Here is an 18,888-nt window from a genome sequence, read left to right on the forward strand (position 1 = left end):
GCTGGCCCATGCCAGCTGACTCGAGTCCAGCTGTGGGGATGTTTCATTGCAGTGTAGACGTCTGGGCCCAAGCTGCAGCCTGAGCTCTGGGACCCTCCCACCTTGCAGGGTACTAGGCCCCAGTATTTGCAGGGCACTCCAGTCCAAGCTTGCAAGCCTACACTGCAATTAAACAGTCCCTTAGCCCAAGTCCCATGAGCCCAAGTCAGCTGGCACAGGCCAGTTGCAGGTGTCTAACTGCAGTGTATTCATACCCTGAAATACCATAAATGACAACAAATTCCCCTCTCCCTCCCTCTCCCACCGCAATTCCCCATAAAAATCAAAACAACACATTTCCTTGGTTACAGTACATTCATTTCCATAATTACCCCCCTGATTTCACAGAAGGAGCACAATACATCCATGACTCTCTTTCCTTGACCACTTGAGACATTTTACAGAAGCACCCTCTCTGGGTGTCCATAACATTCAAAAGGTCTCTCCACTCCACCATCTGCTCTAATCCAGCCTCCATGGCCTCTGCCGCCTTCCAAAAGAGTCCCCTGACATTCTGCAACAACTCAGGATAAAGTTAAACTGCTCCTTTCTCTTGTCCAAGCAGCCAGTGAAAGGCTTCATAAATCAGGGAAGCAGAAAGTAAGTTGGGTCTCCCAGACTGAGCGGAGGAATCATAACTCCATTAACAGCCATAGGAGTCTGGGGAGCACACACTCCCTTGCTCATCAAGCAAACAGGTGTGAATTTCTAAATATCCTGACATTAGGATTGCCAACTTTCTACTCACACAAAACCAAACAGCCTTGCCCCGCCCCTCCTCCGAGGCCCCACTCCTGCTCACTCCATACCTCCTCCTTCTGCTGCTCGTTCTCCCACACTCACTCAGTCGCTCATTTTCACCGGGCTAGGGCATGGGGGAGAGGGCTCCAGCTGTGGGTGCAGGCTTGGGGGTGGAGCCAGGAATGAGGGATTTGAGGTGGAGGAGGGGGCTCTGGGATGGGGTAGGGGTGTGGGGGGGATGTGAGGCTTCTGGCTGTGGGTGCAGACTCTGGTGTGGGGCTGGGAATGAGGGGTTTGGGGTGTAGGGGATTGCTCTGGAATGGGACTGAGGGGTTCAGAGGGTGGGAGGGGGATCAGGACTGAGGCAGGGGGTTGAGGTGTGGGGGGGATGAGGGCTCTGGTTGGGGGTGCGGGGCTTTGGGGTGGGGCTGGGGATAATGGGTTTGGGATGCAGGAGTGGGCATCCTGAGACTGAGGGGTTTGGAGGATGAGAGGGAGATCAGGGCTGGGGCAGGAGGTTGGGGTGCAGGGGCAGGGATGAGGGCTCTGGCTGGGGGTGCAGGCTCTTGGGATGTGGAGTTTGGGGTGCAGGAAGGTGCTCTGGGCTTGGACTGAGGGGTTCAGAGGGTGGGAAGTGGATCAGGACTCGGGCAGGGGGTTGGGGCATGGGAGGGATGAGGGTTCTGGCTGGGGGTGTGAGCTCTGGGGTGGGACTGGGGAGTTTGAGGTGAAGGAAGGTACTCTGGGCTGGGACTGAGGGCTTCAGAGGGCGGGAGGGGGATCAGGATTGGGGCAGGCGGTTGAGGCGCAGTGGGACAAGGCAGGCTCCCTGCCTGCAATGGCTTCGCATGGCTCCCGGAAGCAGCGGCATGTGCCCCCTCCAACTCCTACGTGGAGTTGTGGTCAGGTGGCTCTGCGCGTTTCCTCGTCCGCAGGCGCCGGCCCTGCAACTCCCATTGACCGTGGTTCCTGGCTCTTGCAGCGGGGGCAGCACATGGAGCCCCCTAGCTGCTCCTACGCGCAGGAGCCAGAGGCGGGACATGCCGCTGCTTCCGGGAGCCATGCGGAGCCATGGCAGGCAGGGAACCTGCCTTGTCACACTGTGCTACCGATCAGACTTTTAACGGCCCAGTCAGTGGTGCTGACTGGATCCGCCAGGGTCCCTTTTCGACCAGGCATTCCGGTCGAAAACTGGACACCTGCCAACCCTACCTGACATTATGGACCTTTCCAGACCACCGCACATTCATCAAGATTAATCTTCCACAGTGATCAACCTTGCAACACTATACGAAATGCATCTTCCTGTTGATAAAGTCTTTGGCCTGGTGTGGGGGGCAGAAAATAGGCATGCATCCTCTGTCATTAGTTCCAATGGGAATCGCATCCTTGGCAAGCCATCGGTAACCTCCTGTGCATTACTGTACTTTGTGACACGATGGCACCCTCCTCATAGCATCACAATCCTCCATGATGACAACCCCGACAGTTGATCTTCTACCACCAAGTTGGTTAGCTACTGACTGGTAACTTCCACCTGGGGATGGCAACATGCTGCTCCATGCTGAAAGGAGCTCTCATGTTGGTGTTCTGGTGCTGAAGCTCCAGGGAGAGCTCTGTGCAGGTTTCCAGGAAAGTGTCCTTTGTCATCCTTAAGTGCTGATCAGTCCAGTTTTGAATCACTACACTCACACTAGTCACTTCTAGTTGATTGAACCCAGAAGCAGTGCTCCACTGAGTAAAGATGTTCCAGATAAATACCTTGCAGAACTAACTGCTCAATTTCCTCCTCCTCCTCTATTAGCCATATCCATAGCACAACAGCCCTATGAAACCACTGAGCCTCATCCATCCATCAATCCAACTGCAAATGCGTGTGTATCATCCTGTTTGTATTAATGACTGTCATGAGCACAGTGCTCAGCACTGGATCCTCCATGCTGCCTGACAGCAGTTTGAAAATGGTAATGTCAAAATTAACCGCTGCCAGGAGAGGAATCATGGGAGTTTGCTAGTCTGTTCCCCAGTTGCAGAATTCCTGTAATTCCCAGTAGGCATCCTGAAAATTCATTGCATGAAAAATCACAGAGCATAGAGCGAAGTGACACTGTGATTCAACCAGTGACCTGGAGAGATAAATGCATAAACTGCTAAAGCTTGAACTAAAGAGTCAAATCTCTGTAACAATGCACATTCTCGGCAGAGGCAGATTGACACAGAGGAGGCCCTGTAACACACATTCACAAGTGGGTTACGATTGTAGCAGGGGATATCTGTCCAGGATGTTGAGTGGTTAATTTTAAAAAGCAGAGCTGTGTAGATGCAATGATTAACAAGGAAAGTACTTTAAACTGGTATAATACCAGCATTGCCTAGTGGATAGAGTTCTGCAGGGGTTCTATCTTTGGTCTGTCACTGGCATGTTAGAGTGGATTGACACAGCAATTAAACACTCATGACTGGCCCATATCAGCTGGCTCCGTCTGTTTAATTGTGGCATCGACATTTGGGCTTTTGCTGAAGCCCAGACTCTTGGGTCCTCCAGCCTCGCAAGCTCGAGTCAGCTGCTACAGGTATTTAATTGCTGTGTAGACATACACTGAGATGGCCTTGGATAAATCACTTCTCCCATCTACCTCATGTTCTGTATCTGTAAAATGGGGTTAATTATAGTGATTTCTTCAGTAGATCTCAAAGTGCTTTACAAAGGAGAAGTGCTATCCAAGAGCTAGGTATTATTCAGCTTTATAAAGTTAAATTGCACTTTAGAGCTAATCCAGTGTAACCTCCTTATGTAGACATGGCCCCTGTGTAAACAAGGACTGTCATGTTTAACATTGTATTCCCACCTTGAACCACAATCATTTGATATAATGGTGAGCACAGGAGTTCCTCTCTATACCGAGTGATAAATCACATTTAACATCATGTTAGTTGGGTACCATCTCACACTGCGAGAGATAATTGAGCAAGGAGATTTAAAAACAAAATGATGTGTGAGACTGTAAGTGTCCACTTAAATCAGACACAGAAAAATGTCCTTTTTTCCCAGCAAGACACTGTAAAAAACTATAGCAAAATGCCTCTCACTGCCTCCCAAACCTCAGTCCCAAAAAGGGATGTGAATACATATTGCAAAATCCTGGTGGGGAGGGGAGAAAGATGGTAACACAAAGAAAACTGACATCCCTGTCACATATGTGCACAACAAACATGTGCAAACTTATTTAAGCAAAACTACTTACAGATAGTGTTATATTTTGAAGGACTAAATAACAGAATAAATGAATAACCAAAACTAAGGAGGAAGTCATTTCTATTAAGCCGTACTTTACCGTAAATTTTCATACTTAGACAAACTTACCTTTGGTCCTGACAAAATACTGCATGCATATTGAGTACCCCGCACACAATTCAGTGGGCGAGGGTGACATCACTGATGGAGAGTGGGTGTCCCATATGTCCCAGGCATATTCTCACTAAGCAATTAGGGCTTTGAAAATATGTCTCATTTGGGGCAATCTGATCTCTCTCAAAGGGAAAATTATTGCTGTCCAGAAATAGTGTGATGAGCCCCATATTTAAGCTCTCTCGCGCAGGGGTAGCTTAGCAGCATGCACGGAGGAGCAGGATGATCAAGCAGAGGCAGGGTGATCAGCCCAAGTCTCCCTGTGGCTGGGTGGCGGCATTTTAACACCTCTCCCCGCCAGATCACGAGTGGGTCACAGCCTCCCGCCCTGCGGCATTGACCTCCTCCTGCCTTCCCCTTACCCCAGCCCTAGTCCCTGTGCCACACTCAACATCAGCAGAGTCCCAGCTCCTCTCTGCTGACCTGACTGGGCCCTTTTACACACGGCGCTGGTTTCCGGGAGGGCCTTTCCCCGAAGCACCCTGTGCTGTGCTGCTTGTGCTGGAGCTGGAGCAACAACTTGCTGCAGGGAGCAGAACTAGTAGGTCAGTGAGTCGCTGGGCTGGAGCTAATGCATCCTCTGTTAACCCAGGAGTAGGGAATCTGACCTCCCCCCTCCTGTGGAGTGGCTCCTCTCCTTACATCCCCCAATCTCTCTCCTCTTCCTCATGATTATTAATTAACCCTGGGATTATAGGTTCTCATCTGTCCCACCCTATCCCTGATATTAACCCCCTCCAGGCTGGTGTCTCTTCTCTCCCAGTGTGAACCCATGGAATTTGGGTTCTCCTCTCTGTCTCGCTCCCCCTTGCTCCAAAGTGAAATTAATACCTCGTCTCTTTCTCCCCAACTCCCCCTCATATCATATTGTCCCCCCAAATCAGTTTGCTTTCTCTTTCCCCTCCTTGGCTATATTTGTATATATTTCCCCGTGGAGTTTTAGAAAGTACTTTAGTTTGTTTTTCCTGCTTTTGATAATTAAAAAGGCAATTGTAAACGGTGATACAAAATGAAGGGGTGGGTCGGTTGGTTTGGTGGTGGGTTTTTGTTTGTTTTTTTTGCCAAGCTGTTTGGAAGACTGTTGTAAAAGCCTATAGAAATCTGACACGTGATTTGATAATGAAATGGGAATGTGCAATATTCACAGAAAATTAGGCACTTTCAGGCACCATTTAAAAAAAATCAAACCCATTATTTTGGTTCAAATAAATCTGTGATTATTCTAAGACTTGCCACAAATCTTTCTTTGTTTCTCTTCTCCCATCTTTACAAACTGCAGGTTAAAATGGAGCTAAGGTAGTAAATATCTCTTCATTATTTAAGAGAAAAATCCTTAAGAGGAGCTCTAGTTTTCACAGAAAGTGAATATTACCTGAATAAATTCAGAGCTAAGGTTACACTTCAAATCAAACACTAAAAATATATGCAAATACACAGTCAGGGTCACCTAGACAATCTTAAATCTTCCTAGTGTTAGGATGGGGTTTTATTGCTGGAGTGGATCAAATGCTGTGAATTTTGAAATGCTAGTGACCTTTCCTTTGTTCTCCCTGCCACAGGAGATTCTCTAGTATGAAGCTGTCTGTAGTCTCATGAGGCTGCTTGTTTTCTGTCTGCATGTTACTGAATAATGTTTGAACCCTGTTCCTTTTTAATGCTAAGCTCTGTTGATTATTAACACCATGTTTAGGAGCTCTTGCCACAATATAATATCTGTATCACTGGCTGAATTGCTACTTCACATACACATTAAATGCAAAACAACAATCTTTTGAAGAAGGAGGGTTTGATAAGGATTTTAAGGTGTTTGCAGGCTGTAGACATTTCAAATCCACTTAGAAGGTGAGGAGCTCTGGGGTACAACGAAGTGGGTTTTAGCCCATGAAAGCGCATGCTCAAATAAATTTGTTAGTCTCTAAGGTGCCACAAGTACTCCTGTTCTTTTTGGTGATACAGACTAACACGGCTAGCACTCTGAAACCTGGTATAAAACAAGTGTATCTAGGATACCTAAGTGTAATCTCACCTTGGTATGCGTCTGGCATGTGAGTTATTAAATTTTTGTTAGAGGCTTGTAGTTCTAGATATAGCAGCTACATATCTATACTAAGTGTCATAACAACATTTGAAGAAGAGTGTCTTTTTCATCAACAGAAGTTGGTCCAATGAAATATATGACCTCATCCACCTTGGCTCTCTAACATTCTGGGACAGGGCCACTCAGACAATTCAGGGGGCTGGGGTCCTCGGCGGCGGGGGGTCCCTGCTGCTGAATTGCTGCCGAAGACCCGGCACTTCGGCAGCGGGTCCCAGGGCGGAAGGACCCCCTCACCGCGGGTCTTCGGGGCACTTTGGCGGTGGGTCCCAGAGTGGAAGGACCCCTTGCCGCCGAATTGCTGCTGAAGACCTGGAGTGGAAGAAGCTCCCAGGGACCTGGGCCCCGCGAGAGTTTTCCGGGGGCCCCGGAGCGAGTAAAGGACCCTGCTCCAGGGGCCCCTGAAAAACTAGTGGGGACCCCTGCTAGGCCCGGGACCTGGGGCAAATTGCCCCACTTGCCCTTCCCCCCCCCCCCAGTGGGCGGCCCTGTTGTGGGAACAATGCTGCAAATAACACTTTTACATTTGATACTATGTGGGGGAATTGTCCTGAATTATTGTCTGGAATCCAGTAACTTTTGGTGAAGAGTTGTAAAACTTGTCACTTTTTCAGAAATGTGTGTTGTGTTAACAAAGGCAGGAACAGTTTGGTGTATCTTAAATAGGCAGGTGCATTTAGGATTAAAGGGACACTTGTCTGGAAAATTACACTTCTATCTGAAAAGCTGTACCTACTGTTGTTACAGAACCTCTGAGATTAGTTGGGGATTGGTCCTGCTTTGAGCAAGGAGTTGGACTAGATGACCTCCTGAGGTCCCTTCCAACCCTGATATTCTATGATTCCTAGAACAGAGCATGAAGAAAATACTTATTTTTCTCTGGGTTTTAAATTTGTATACTTTGTGCAATTTGGCAGTGTCATTTTTGCAGATGATCAGTTGCATCACTGTCATGCACTGCCTGACAGTGGCTCAAGTGTATACTCTGCAGGCGACAGCCTTGCGTGGGGGTGAGGGGGACGCCTCCCATTTTCTCTTTTGGAAATATGGTCACCCTGCATCTCCCAGCCGCTGTGGGCTGAGTGGGGAACCCCACAGCTTCCAGCCCACAACGGTGGTGGGGAAAACCATGGAGCCACAGTAGCAAAAGTCACAGACAGGTCACGGCTTTTGCTTATTGCCTGTGACCTGTGTGTGACTTTTACTGAAAATAACCATGACAACATCTTAGCCTTATTGATAACCCATCACCGGCCATTGGTGTAGATGTATGTTAGTAATCACTTGCAATATGCCAGAGCTCTGGCAAGTTTAAAAACATGCTAAAAAGACTAATAAGCCACAAAGCTAATTACTCCTGTGTTGACCACCTGTGACTTCTACAGGAAAGTTTGTCATTGAAAAAGTTATTCTATAACTGATTATGGTACAGATAATAGTGGAGCATAGCATGCCCTGTTAGACTATACTTCCACTAACAAAGTCCTAGTCAATCTCATGTACTTCTGTGACCCCATCATTCTGAGCACTTGCCAATCTTTAACGTAGTTGTCCCCATTTTCATATGGGGAAGCTGAGGCACAGCAAGTCTTAGTGACTTTGTTTACAGTCAGTGGTGGAGCAGGAATTGAACCTGGGTGTCTCAAGTTCTGTTGGGCCATTCTATCTTCTTGGCCAGTTTATTCTGTATAGTCATATTATAATCTGAGAATTTAGCAATTTTACTTGACTGGTTTAACAGAATATTTATAATTAAAGAATCCATACAGCATTTGTTATATTTACTCCACTCTGTTGTAGTCTTACCATAAACAACCTGCAAAAATCAATTCCAGCCATTCCGTGGGCTGCAAGTGCTCCACGCTGACTGAAATTTTGCTTTTTGTTTGTTAGAGATCAACAAAAATCCCTTTGGTATGAAGGAACAAAATACCTAAATTCCGAGCTTGTCCTACGTGATCTCTCAAGTCCTATTGTCCTAGGTGTTTGTCTAAGTGGTTATCTTTCTCAGATTGAGTATTACAAAATCTCTTTTCATTGAATTAATTATGGAGTATTATGGAGGATGGTGAAAAATTATTCCATGATAATACCTTTTCTTATATGAGTCATTAATCATGACTCATGATCCGCAGGCAATGATGTCCAATTTGTTTTCTAATCCTTCACTTGCTGATGCTCTTTATTGCCATAGCAATAATAGTAAAAGAGCCTGTTAATGCATACAGCACACAGAATTTAAATTGTCAGATTTTTTTTCTGGAATAAAATTTCCACAGCTTGAGTCTATTTTGCTCTTAACTTATTTTTAAGAGGCAAAATTTAAGAAATATCAAACGTGATCATACAGGTATAATTTGGCAGTGAGTTAAACTAATAAAAAGAGAGGTTTGGGGTTTTTGTGTATGCTTTGGAGGCAGTCACTGACTGCACTGACAGTTAAATGTAGTGTATTGCTTTTTGTGGGGACTGCAAAAATTTTGAGTCTGTAAAAGTGGGGGACTAATAGCACTGCAGTAAGCATAATAAACGAAAGCATAGTGCAAGCTATCCCACACAGTTCTGCTAACACACCTGGATCATCCCTGCTTCTCTAGTCTGTCCTCCTGAGCAGAGACTAACAGCTGTGCAGTAGCTTTTATTATGTGGTAGCATGTCCAGTATAGACTATAAAGGGTCAGAAGATTGAGATCATCAACCTATTTTCATCTGTGAGCTCAGGTTGCCATAATGAAAAGCTAGTGAATTAGTCCACTTTGTCGTTTACGTGTGTGTTATGTATTCTTCTTCTTTGTCTTCTGGTAATCCTGAAAGGCCTATTATGCTTGGTGCTGTGCAAACAGAAAACAGATCTATCAGAAAGACCAGACAGAGAAGCAACTTAATTTAAAAAAAGCAGCTTTGGAAATCTGTTAAGTTTATACTTGGAGCAGAAAAACAATTTAAACAGTTCTAAAAGGTGATTGTTGAAATGTCATGGGCAGAAGGAGGTGTGTGATTAAATAGAGTTTGGAGTTATAAACAGTATAAAAAGATTGATCTCAAAAGAACAAATACAAATGAATTCATCACCAACTTGGTAGCTTTTTTTAAACTCTCTCTCTCTCTTACATTCTAAGGTAAGATGGAAATAGTCTGTAATGGATGAAGATAACACCTTGTACTTAGCAAGTAGTTCTGTCTTTGGAGGTATTTTAGGGGAAGCTTTCCATAGCTATCTCTGTAAAATGTACCCTTTCCCTGCTGCTGTGTGTGTCATTACAGAATATACATGTGCGCGCACACAAACACAACCTTTTTTTATTTACGTCTCTACTCCGATATAATGCTGTCCTCGGGAGCCAAAAAATCTTACTGCATTATAGGTGAAACTGCGTTATATCGAACTTGCTTTGATCCGCTGGAGCACGCACCACCACCCCGCCCCTCCACGGAGCACTGCTTTACTGCGTTGTATCTAAATTTGTGTTCTATCGGGTCGCGTTATATCGGGGTAGAGGTGTAGTTAGGGTAGAAGATGCAAACACAAGATTTATGGCCTCAATAATGGTTACCAGTCTTACAGCTATTCACAATATACCATGAAAAGTCAGAAATCGACCGAGAGCTCACAGGTGAACAGGTGTTGGCCACTCAGTAAAGGGTGACATTGCTGACTGCAAAACATAAAATCTTCATTGATATAGTTTGCGGATGATCCACAAATTGGAAAAAAAAGTGGTAAATAATGAAGAGGACAGCTCGCTGATACAGGGCAATCTGGATTGCTTAGTAGTAAACTGGTCACAAGCAAACAATATGCATTTTAAAACAGCTAAATGTAGATGTAGATATCTAGGAACAAAGAATGCAGGCCATATTTACAGGATTGGGGGGGCTTTATCCTGGGAATCAGTGACTCTGAAAAAGCTTTGATAGATAATCATGGTAGATAATCAGCTGAACATAAGATCCCAATGTGACCTTGTCACTAAAAGAGCTAATGCGATCCTGGGATGCATAAACAGGATATTCTTGAGTAGAGCTGGAGAGGTTATTTTACCTATGCATTTGACATTGGTGTGACATCTGTAGGAGCAGGATTTTATATTTGTACTATAAGAATTAATGTATGATTTGATCATCCTGCCAGCCACCCTTTTTGAATAGCAGAAAGGAATGACCCTCTGGGACATTGGTAGAAACACATCTGACAGACTGCCAGTGTCTATACTGATGTTAAGGCAGGGACAGACCAGAACAATCCTTATGACTGATTATGGTGACCCTTTTGTTTTAGGATAAGTTATAATGTCTACTATGGTTTCCTATATGTATTATAAATTAGGCACTGTAGTTAAATATACATTTCTTTGTTTTAAGGTTTAATAAGAGACAGGATCTTTTATTGTGTCTATGTTAAGGAGATTAGAGGAATGTTCAATGCCTGGGCCACAATGTGAACTGTTTTGATTACAAGATTTAGTAAGGTTTAATTTACAATGCCTTTCTTGCTCAACATAAAAACTGCTGTATACCTTTGAAGGTCTCTGTAAAAGACTGTTTGTGTGAATGAGGAATGCATGCATCAGGAAAAGATAAGGTGTGAAGGCCATTGTTAAAGTCAGATTGTCAAAGAAGGAAGAGTGAAGAAACTTAATGACACCAGAGAACCATCAGCGCACATCCATAAGTGAGGAAGGGCAGATTGATGACCCTGAGGTGGAGGCTGGCACCTCTAAAGACAAGACAATTGATTAAATCGAAAACAGGACAGGATGACCCTCTCGGAGGTGTTGTGGAATGTTAACGTCAAAAGATAACACCAATTAATGCTCAAATAAATTTGTTAGTCTCTAAGGCCATGTCCAGACTAGGGTATTAAAATCGATTTTAGATACGCAACTTCAGCTACGTGAATAACGTAGCTGAAGTCGAATTTCTAAAATCGAGGTACTCACCCGTCCAGACGGCGCGGCATCGATGTCTGCGGCTCTCCGTGTCGATTCCGGAACTCCGTTCGGGTTGATGGAGTTCCGGAATCGATGTAAGCGCGCTCGGGGATCGATACATCGCGTCCAGACTAGACGCGATATATCGATCCCCGAGCAATCGATTTTAACCCGCCGATGCCGTGGGTTAGTCTGGACGTGGGCTAAGGTGCCACAAGTACTCCTGTGCTTTTTGCGGATACAGACTAACATGGCTTCTACTCTGAAACCAGTTAAGGAGTAACTGGTCACAAATCCATAGACTTCAACAGAGAAGAAAGACTATAAGAACAGGGTCCTGGGCAATGTGACTTTGGGTTCGTTTTGCCACAACTCAAGGAGCATCAGATCCCAACTGACAGAGCCCAGCACCCCTCTGCGACCAGTCTGGCTGGCCACTAGATTGATCCAGACTCTGGACTGGTAACTATAAACGTTAACTGGCAGGACTGTGTGTGTGTGTGTGTGTGTGTGTGTGTGTGTGACTGAAAAGCATATGCTAACTGCTGTATTCTCAATAAATGCGGCATGCTGCCTTCTCTCCTATAAAAGATCCTGTGTGCTTTGTTTAGCCATAACACATCTGCTGGAATACAGTGTTCAGTTCTGGTGCTCACAATTCAAGAAGGATGTTGGTACACTGGAGAGGATTCAGGGAAGAGGCATGAGAATGATTAAAGGATTTCAAAACATGCCTTACAGTGATAAACTTAAGAAGATCAATCTATTTAGCTTAAAAAAGAGAAGGTTAAGAGGTGAGTTGATTACAGTCTATCAATATCTACTTGGGGAACAAATAATTGATAATGAGCTCTTCAGTCTAGCAGAGAGAGGTATGACAATCCAGTGGCTGGAAGTTGAAGCTAGACAAATTCAGCCAGGAAACAAAGTTTACATTTATAATGGTGATTCCAGTTAATCATTGGAACAATTTACCCATGGTGGTGATGGATTCTCCATCAATGGCAATTTGTAAATCAAGATGGGATGTTTTTCTAAAAGATCTGCTCAAGGAATGATTTTGGGAATGTTCTATGACCTGTGTTATACAGGAGGAAAGACTAGATCAGGGTTTCTCAACCCATGGGTCAGGACCCGAAATTAGGTCGCCAAAATGTTTCAAAGGGTCATATGACAGCAGGTCCATAACCAGGGTAGGACAAGTGGGGCAGCCACTCACAGTGCAAAGCTGGCCAGGTGAGAGGGAATGCCAAAAAAGATGCAATTGAGGTAGAGCCCTGCAGTATTGCCACCCTTAATTCTGTGCTACTGCTGGCAGTGGTGGTGTTGCCTTCATAACTGGCTGGGGCGTTCATGTTGTTTGTGGCACAGGAGGACTAATTTTTTAATCCCACTCCTGTCCCACCCATGCAATACCCACGCCCACCCGCTCCTGCATTGTGTGTTGAATTTTTATCTCACTGCCATAATAATTCAACAAACAATGAGGGAGCAGGTGGGAGTGGGTATTACGGGGTGGGAGCAGGATTAAAAAAATAGCCTCTTGCAGGGCTCTAGTAGGGGGCACAAATATGCTTGCTTGCTGTGGGTGCTAAAATGCTTAGTTACAACTCTGCATGGCAGCTCTCGTGGCTTCTGTCCTATAGGGCGGGCTGGGCTCGCCTCCCTACTCCAGGCACTGCAATCTCTCTGGTCCCACTGCTACTCAGGCTTTGCCCAGCCATCATGATGCCAGTACTCCAGGTAGGCCAAATTTAAGTATAGGGCAGTGCAACCTCATGAGCCAAGTCACAATTCCACTCTCACAAATTTGGTCCAGTGAGGGGGAGTGGGGCCAAAACTGAGTGGTGCCGCAACCCTGGAGGTTGCAATGCCTAGAATGGAGAGCTGAGCCCAGCCTCCACAGCACAGGAGTTGCAGGAACCACCACTGTGGGGTGAGTGCTGGGTAGGACCCCCGCCCCCCAGATGCAGGACTTGACTGAAACTGCCCCAGGGCCTCCACCCCCAGACTATTTACTGGGTCACAACAGGTCATAAACATTTACAAATGAGCCCAAAAAGGTTGAGAATCACTGGACTTAGATGATCACAATGGTCCCTTCTGACTTCGGAAGCTATGAATCTATGAAAGACAAACCTGCCAGTAGCAGAATTGTTCACCCTTCACTCTTTTTATTTAGGTTCTAAAAAGTATGTGCATGTGCATATATAATTATTAATTTGCTCTATTTTTAACAAACACATGTCCATTCACCCTACACGTGACTTAAAAGCCAGCTATCAAAAATTCTCTTTATTATGAATAAATTTTGGTTCGGGTTCAAATCTGCTTTGCAGAAAGAACCCTTAGGATTGACAAATAGTTCCTTTGGCTTTTTGTCCTATTCTGACAACAGGAAAACACTGCAGAACGTCTCTCAGTGGTCTTTCTTAGGCTATGTCTACACTAGCACTTATGTCGCTCAGGGGTGTGGACAGCGCTATGTCATGGAGAGCTTCTCTCGCGGACACAGCTACTGCTGTTGGAAGTGGATTAATTAAGTCAACAGGAGAACTCTCTCCTGTCACCTTAGAGCGGCTACATGAGAGATTACAGCTGCATTGGTGCACCTATACTGCTGTAAGCTCTCCAGTGTCACCATAGCCTTAGTCTCTTATGGTCTTCTCCTTGTTCCCTTTATTCTAGTTCTTGTCTAACAGTCATCTGTGGTTTTAAAGGCACTGGCACAAATGATATAAACATGTATTATGTCTTCTGTGTGGCAACGGGACACTCCAGAGTTTTCTTGGACGGGACTGGGCTAGCAAGTTATAAAGCAATAACCATACTCAAACCCTTTCCTTAGATCTCCTGGGAACACTTTTCTTGACCTCATACAACAGCATGCAACAGACTTTTCCCTCAGGTTAGCTGCCTCCAGCTAACACAGATTCCCCACCCCTACCCCCAAGTCCTTGTGAAATCATTTGTGGACAATTATGCCCTGTTAGAACCTCTTCTCCGTGGGGAGGAACTTTCTGTAATTTTTAGATTTTGATCTCGGTCAGTTAAAATACAGGGCTGCAGTAACATTATGGTTGTAACTATCTGGTTATTTTTCACATACACGAACACAACAAAGTATAGCTCCCAGGAAGAGACACTCTCTGCATACCAAGATTAACTGGCAAAAACTCTTGCAACCAATAGGAAACTTGTAAAACTAAGGCCTTGGCTACATTGACACTTTACAGCGCTGCAACTTTCGTGCTCAGGGGCGTGAAAAAACACCCCCCTGAGCACTGCAAGATACCGCGCTGAAAAGCCTCAGTGTAATCAGTGCTGCAGCGCTGGGAGCTCCCAGCGCTGCAAGCTACACCCATAGATGATGTGGTTTACGTGCAGCGCTGGGAGAGCTCTCTCTCAGCGCTGGCGCTCCGACCACACTCACACTTCAAAGCGCGGCCGTGGCAGCGCTCCCGCAGCGCTGCCACAGCAGCGCTTTGAAATTTCAAGTGTAGCCATACCCTAAGTGTTCGTCACAGAAAGAGCTGATGTACCCATAACAATACTGATGCTTTTGTATGCCACTATAATTACATCGGACACTATAATTACGTATATATGGTTATTCGTTGTTCTGGAAGAGAAGTCCTTTTCCTCAGACTGATGCAGAGTAAGCAGCTAGAAAACATCAGTAATTAACTATGTTTCTTGTTCAGGTCATTCCGGCCTCATCCTCAAACCCTCTTGGGTCTCATCTAAAGGTTTTTTTAATTACTTTAAGGGTGGAATTTCCAAACGTACTCAGCATAGGCCTAACCATTCTCCCATTGAAATCAGTGGTAAAACAGGAGTTGGGAGCTGAATTAGACCAAACCTGAGTGCTTTTGCAAATCTTATCCTAAGTATCCAGCTTCAGGTCTGTGGCTTTTCTGTGACTGTTACACTTGAAAGGTTAATCTTACAAGATCCCATTTCTCTGTTGAAGGACTGGATTGGGTCTGAAAGGGAGAAAATACCTGAGATGTGATCATTTTCTGCTGTGTGTTTCCTTCCAGAAATGTCAGTCGCTCTTTGGAAAAGTGTACTGCAAACCACAAAGAGTAGACTGTTCCTGCAAAGAGGTGTGTCACTGTATAACAGTGCCCATGGCTTTGAGGAAGAAGAGATAAAGAAAAAACTTCAGCAGTTTGGTGGTGGATCCATCAACCTTTCTAAGGAAGACAATGGCATTGGAGTCCTGACCTTGAACAACCCAAAGCTAATGAATGCGTTCACAGGTACTGACAATGTGTGAGGATTATATATATAGAGAGAGAGTGTGTGTGCAGTTGCCCTAGGTTTTTGCTGGTCTAATTTACTTTGATCTTGTTTCTGTTGTTGGATTTAGTGGGCAGGTGCTGGGGGGCTTGGTGGCCTGTGATATACAGTAGATCAGACTAAATGGTGTAGTGGTCCCTGTATGACTCTGAAAAATTATGCCCATAACTATGTTATGGTTAGAAATAAGAAGTCATGATTTTTGATTAGAGATGCATTAAGTGATTACTGTTCTTCACAATAAAACCATAATAATATGTTGTTATAAGCATATAAATAAAAATAAAAACACAAGAAACTTTAGACACCGGACAAAGCTATCTGTCAGAACATGCTTGCCCTTTTTTCAGTCAGCTCAATCCTTTCTCCCTGCTCTTTCTCTTTATACTTTGTTCCTTTTATCCATCTCAGCTATTCTAGACGCAAATAAAAATAATGTCTTTCAACTCAAAACACTTTACAAATGTTGGCAGATATCATGATGCCCATTTTGTAAATTGGGAAATTGAGGTGCAAGAAGGGCTTGAACGTAGTTCCTCCAACTTGCTTTCTACTCTCCATCACCCAGCACCTTATAGTTTGGCCTTTTCCAACCACATATACCAACCTGTCCACCCTTTCTTCTTCCATCAGTTTGACACCTTACATATCAACTTATTTACTAAAGGATGAACATTCTCAGCCCAGTTAGAAACATCTTAAGAGTTATTTTCATATATTCTTATGGTCTGTCTGCCCCTACTCTATCGTAGAACTCTGGATTCTCCTGTGAGGAACTTTCCAGTTGGGCAAATTAATTGCAGATTATACTCTTTATTCTTAGATTAGTTAATAGAGGGAGTTTTCAGACTAAAACCTACAGTTCTCGATATCTCCAGCCTACATCAGTCAGTACCTACAACGTATATGGTATTATGCCCATAGTATGTCTGACATCATATGAACAGGTCTATATGTCTATTTACTTGATCAATTTAAGCATATTTAAAAACAGGACATTCTAGTGTTACTGCTCTAGTGGATAATGCAGGGAACTGGGTTAAAGATCATGGACTTTATTGTAATCCCTGTCATTGACTTGCTATGTGACCAATGGGCAAGTCATTAATCCTCTGTGTCTGAATTCCCTATTTTTAAAATGGGAGTATAAATCGTTACAGACTTACTATATCTCTTCTGTCACTTGCATTCCCTGGGAAAAATTTGGGTACATGCCAGAAAAATAATAATCACATGAACATTCTAAAGGCGGCCCACATCACTGCAGAAGCAGTGCCATAATTCTGGGAATGCCTGGGAGCTGCTGAAGGATCTCTAGTAGCAGGAATAGGTGATAGAGCAAGAAAATTAGGAGAAGTTAGGAAATGCCAGTTTTAAGGTTGTCTGTGCAACCTTAATTCATGTCAGGATCCTGACACGGGCATTCAGGGCTAATGGTCAGAGCAGTGTCAAACCCAAGCCTGAGAGTGGTGAAGGAGTTAGTAGTCAAGTGCCAGGCTGAGGTTGATATCAAGGGTCAGAGTCCAAATCAGGGTCAGGAAGTGAGGTCCAAATTAAGCTAAGATCAAAACCAGAAGTTAAGAGCAGAAAGCAATAATGGTCATCGCAGCTACAGAAGATCCGCCCTGTTGTCTGGACACTTCCTGGAACACCATTTGAGTTTATGTAAGGCAGGGAGTCAATCAGGAGACATGAAGCTACTGCTTGTCAAATCCCTTGAAGCAGGACTTCCTGTGGTTTGTGTATGTAGATAGTCATGGATAGTGGAGCGAGCAGTGACTGCTGCTGCTGGGTGGCAGCGTGGAGGTATTTGCTGCCTGACAGCTCTGTAGCCTTAGTTTTGAGACCTGCTGAGCCTTACAGTTCAGCCCTCTTATGTGTACACATCACGGTATAGACTTTAATTGCACAATCATGTGCTGTTTTCCACAGAATCCCTGCCTCATTCAGTACATCCAGGATATACAAGGTGGCTGAATTAAGGTTGTACGGGTACCTGTAAATCTGGCATTTCCTAATATTTGGTTCTCTTTATTTTTGTATGTAATATACCAATGTAGGCACATTATGTTTATTTTTAGCCAATGTAATATGCATGAAAGGATATAGACTGACAGCCTTGGAAATTTGTATTCATCCATGAAACAGGCGCAGCTCGAAAGCTTCCCCACCAGTGTGCCTCAAAATCCTCATCTCAAGGAAGACCCTCTAGGAGATGAGATGACAAATAGCTTAATTCATTCTCTGTGTTAATTCAGTCCTTCACCTTCAGCTGAGTGGAATATGTTATTGCAGCACTTTAATTCACTAGCTATTTGCTGATCACTGCAACGTATTATTATAATAGGCAGGGCTGGTTCTTCTACCTATTATTAAGTTTGCCAAACATTCCCCATTATAAGACTGTGTTTGGTTGCTTTTAATTTTCCTTGTCAGCCTCAGGCTGAATTATTATTATTATTAATTTTATATCTGAAAATTTCAGTCAAAGCAGTTAATCAGTTTCCGAGAATGAAGCCAGGGAAAAATGTTGTTTTGTTCACATTATTATTTTTTTTTTTTTACTTTTTATTTGAAAAGTTCTCATGCCTGCATGCTTTTGAGTAGGGACTTGAAATATAGAGGAGGATGTCAGGATATGCCTTTTGGTGTCCCTGTTAAAATTCACCCTAATTTGGCTAAGTTATAAGCCTTTTTAAAAAAAAAAGTGCAGTTTGCACATGCTCAGTAGGGATTTCTTAGATTTTAGTATCTAAATTCCCCAAGGATTCTGTCCACCCTGGGCATGCTCCAGCCTTGAGATGAACAGAACTTTCCATGCAATTTCAGCTCTGGGCATCTGAACTGAAGGCAACGGAGCCTTTCTCTCAGGTGCTCTCAGTGAGACCCTTCTCCGCCTAGGCAACCTGAAGGAGCTGCATGATTTGGAATCAGGGGACAAAGATTAGGAGCTACGGAGGGAAACTGGAACTGGAGGCTGGGGGTGAAAAAAGGTGTGGGACACTGGGACTGGCTGCGCTAGGAGACTGGGACTTGGGAGCGAGGGAGGGAAATAGTGTTTGGAAGCCAATAGGTAGACGGAGAGACTGAAATCAGATGAGGAACTGGGGGGAGACGGGGATGAGCTGAGCAAGGAGACTAGGACTGAGAACCAAAGGGAAGGGAGTAAAGAGGGGGGAGTGGGGAGGGGAGACATATCTGATGAGGAGCTGGGATACATAGGTAGAAATGTAAAAGCAGCAAAGAATCCTGTGGCAACTTATAGACTAACAGACATTCAGCCTCAGGTGCCACAGAATTCTTTGATGCTTTTACAGATCCAGACTAACACGGCTACCCCTCTGATAGGTAGAACTGAGCCTGTCTGG

General features: G+C 44.5%; 1 protein-coding gene across 1 annotated transcript in view; it reads left to right on the forward strand.

The window, feature by feature from the left end:
* Positions 1-18,888, forward strand: part of ECHDC1 (ethylmalonyl-CoA decarboxylase 1) — a 92,191-nt gene that overhangs the window by 46,242 nt on the left and 27,061 nt on the right. Inside the window, exon 2 of the mRNA XM_050949869.1 lies at positions 15,259-15,480. Coding sequence (XP_050805826.1) covers positions 15,261-15,480 — 220 coding nt within the window. The 5' untranslated portion in view covers positions 15,259-15,260. The remainder of the gene's footprint in view (positions 1-15,258; positions 15,481-18,888) is intronic.

Source organism: Gopherus flavomarginatus, chromosome 4 (assembly GCF_025201925.1).
Source record: "Gopherus flavomarginatus isolate rGopFla2 chromosome 4, rGopFla2.mat.asm, whole genome shotgun sequence".
Lineage (NCBI taxonomy): Eukaryota > Metazoa > Chordata > Testudines > Testudinidae > Gopherus > Gopherus flavomarginatus.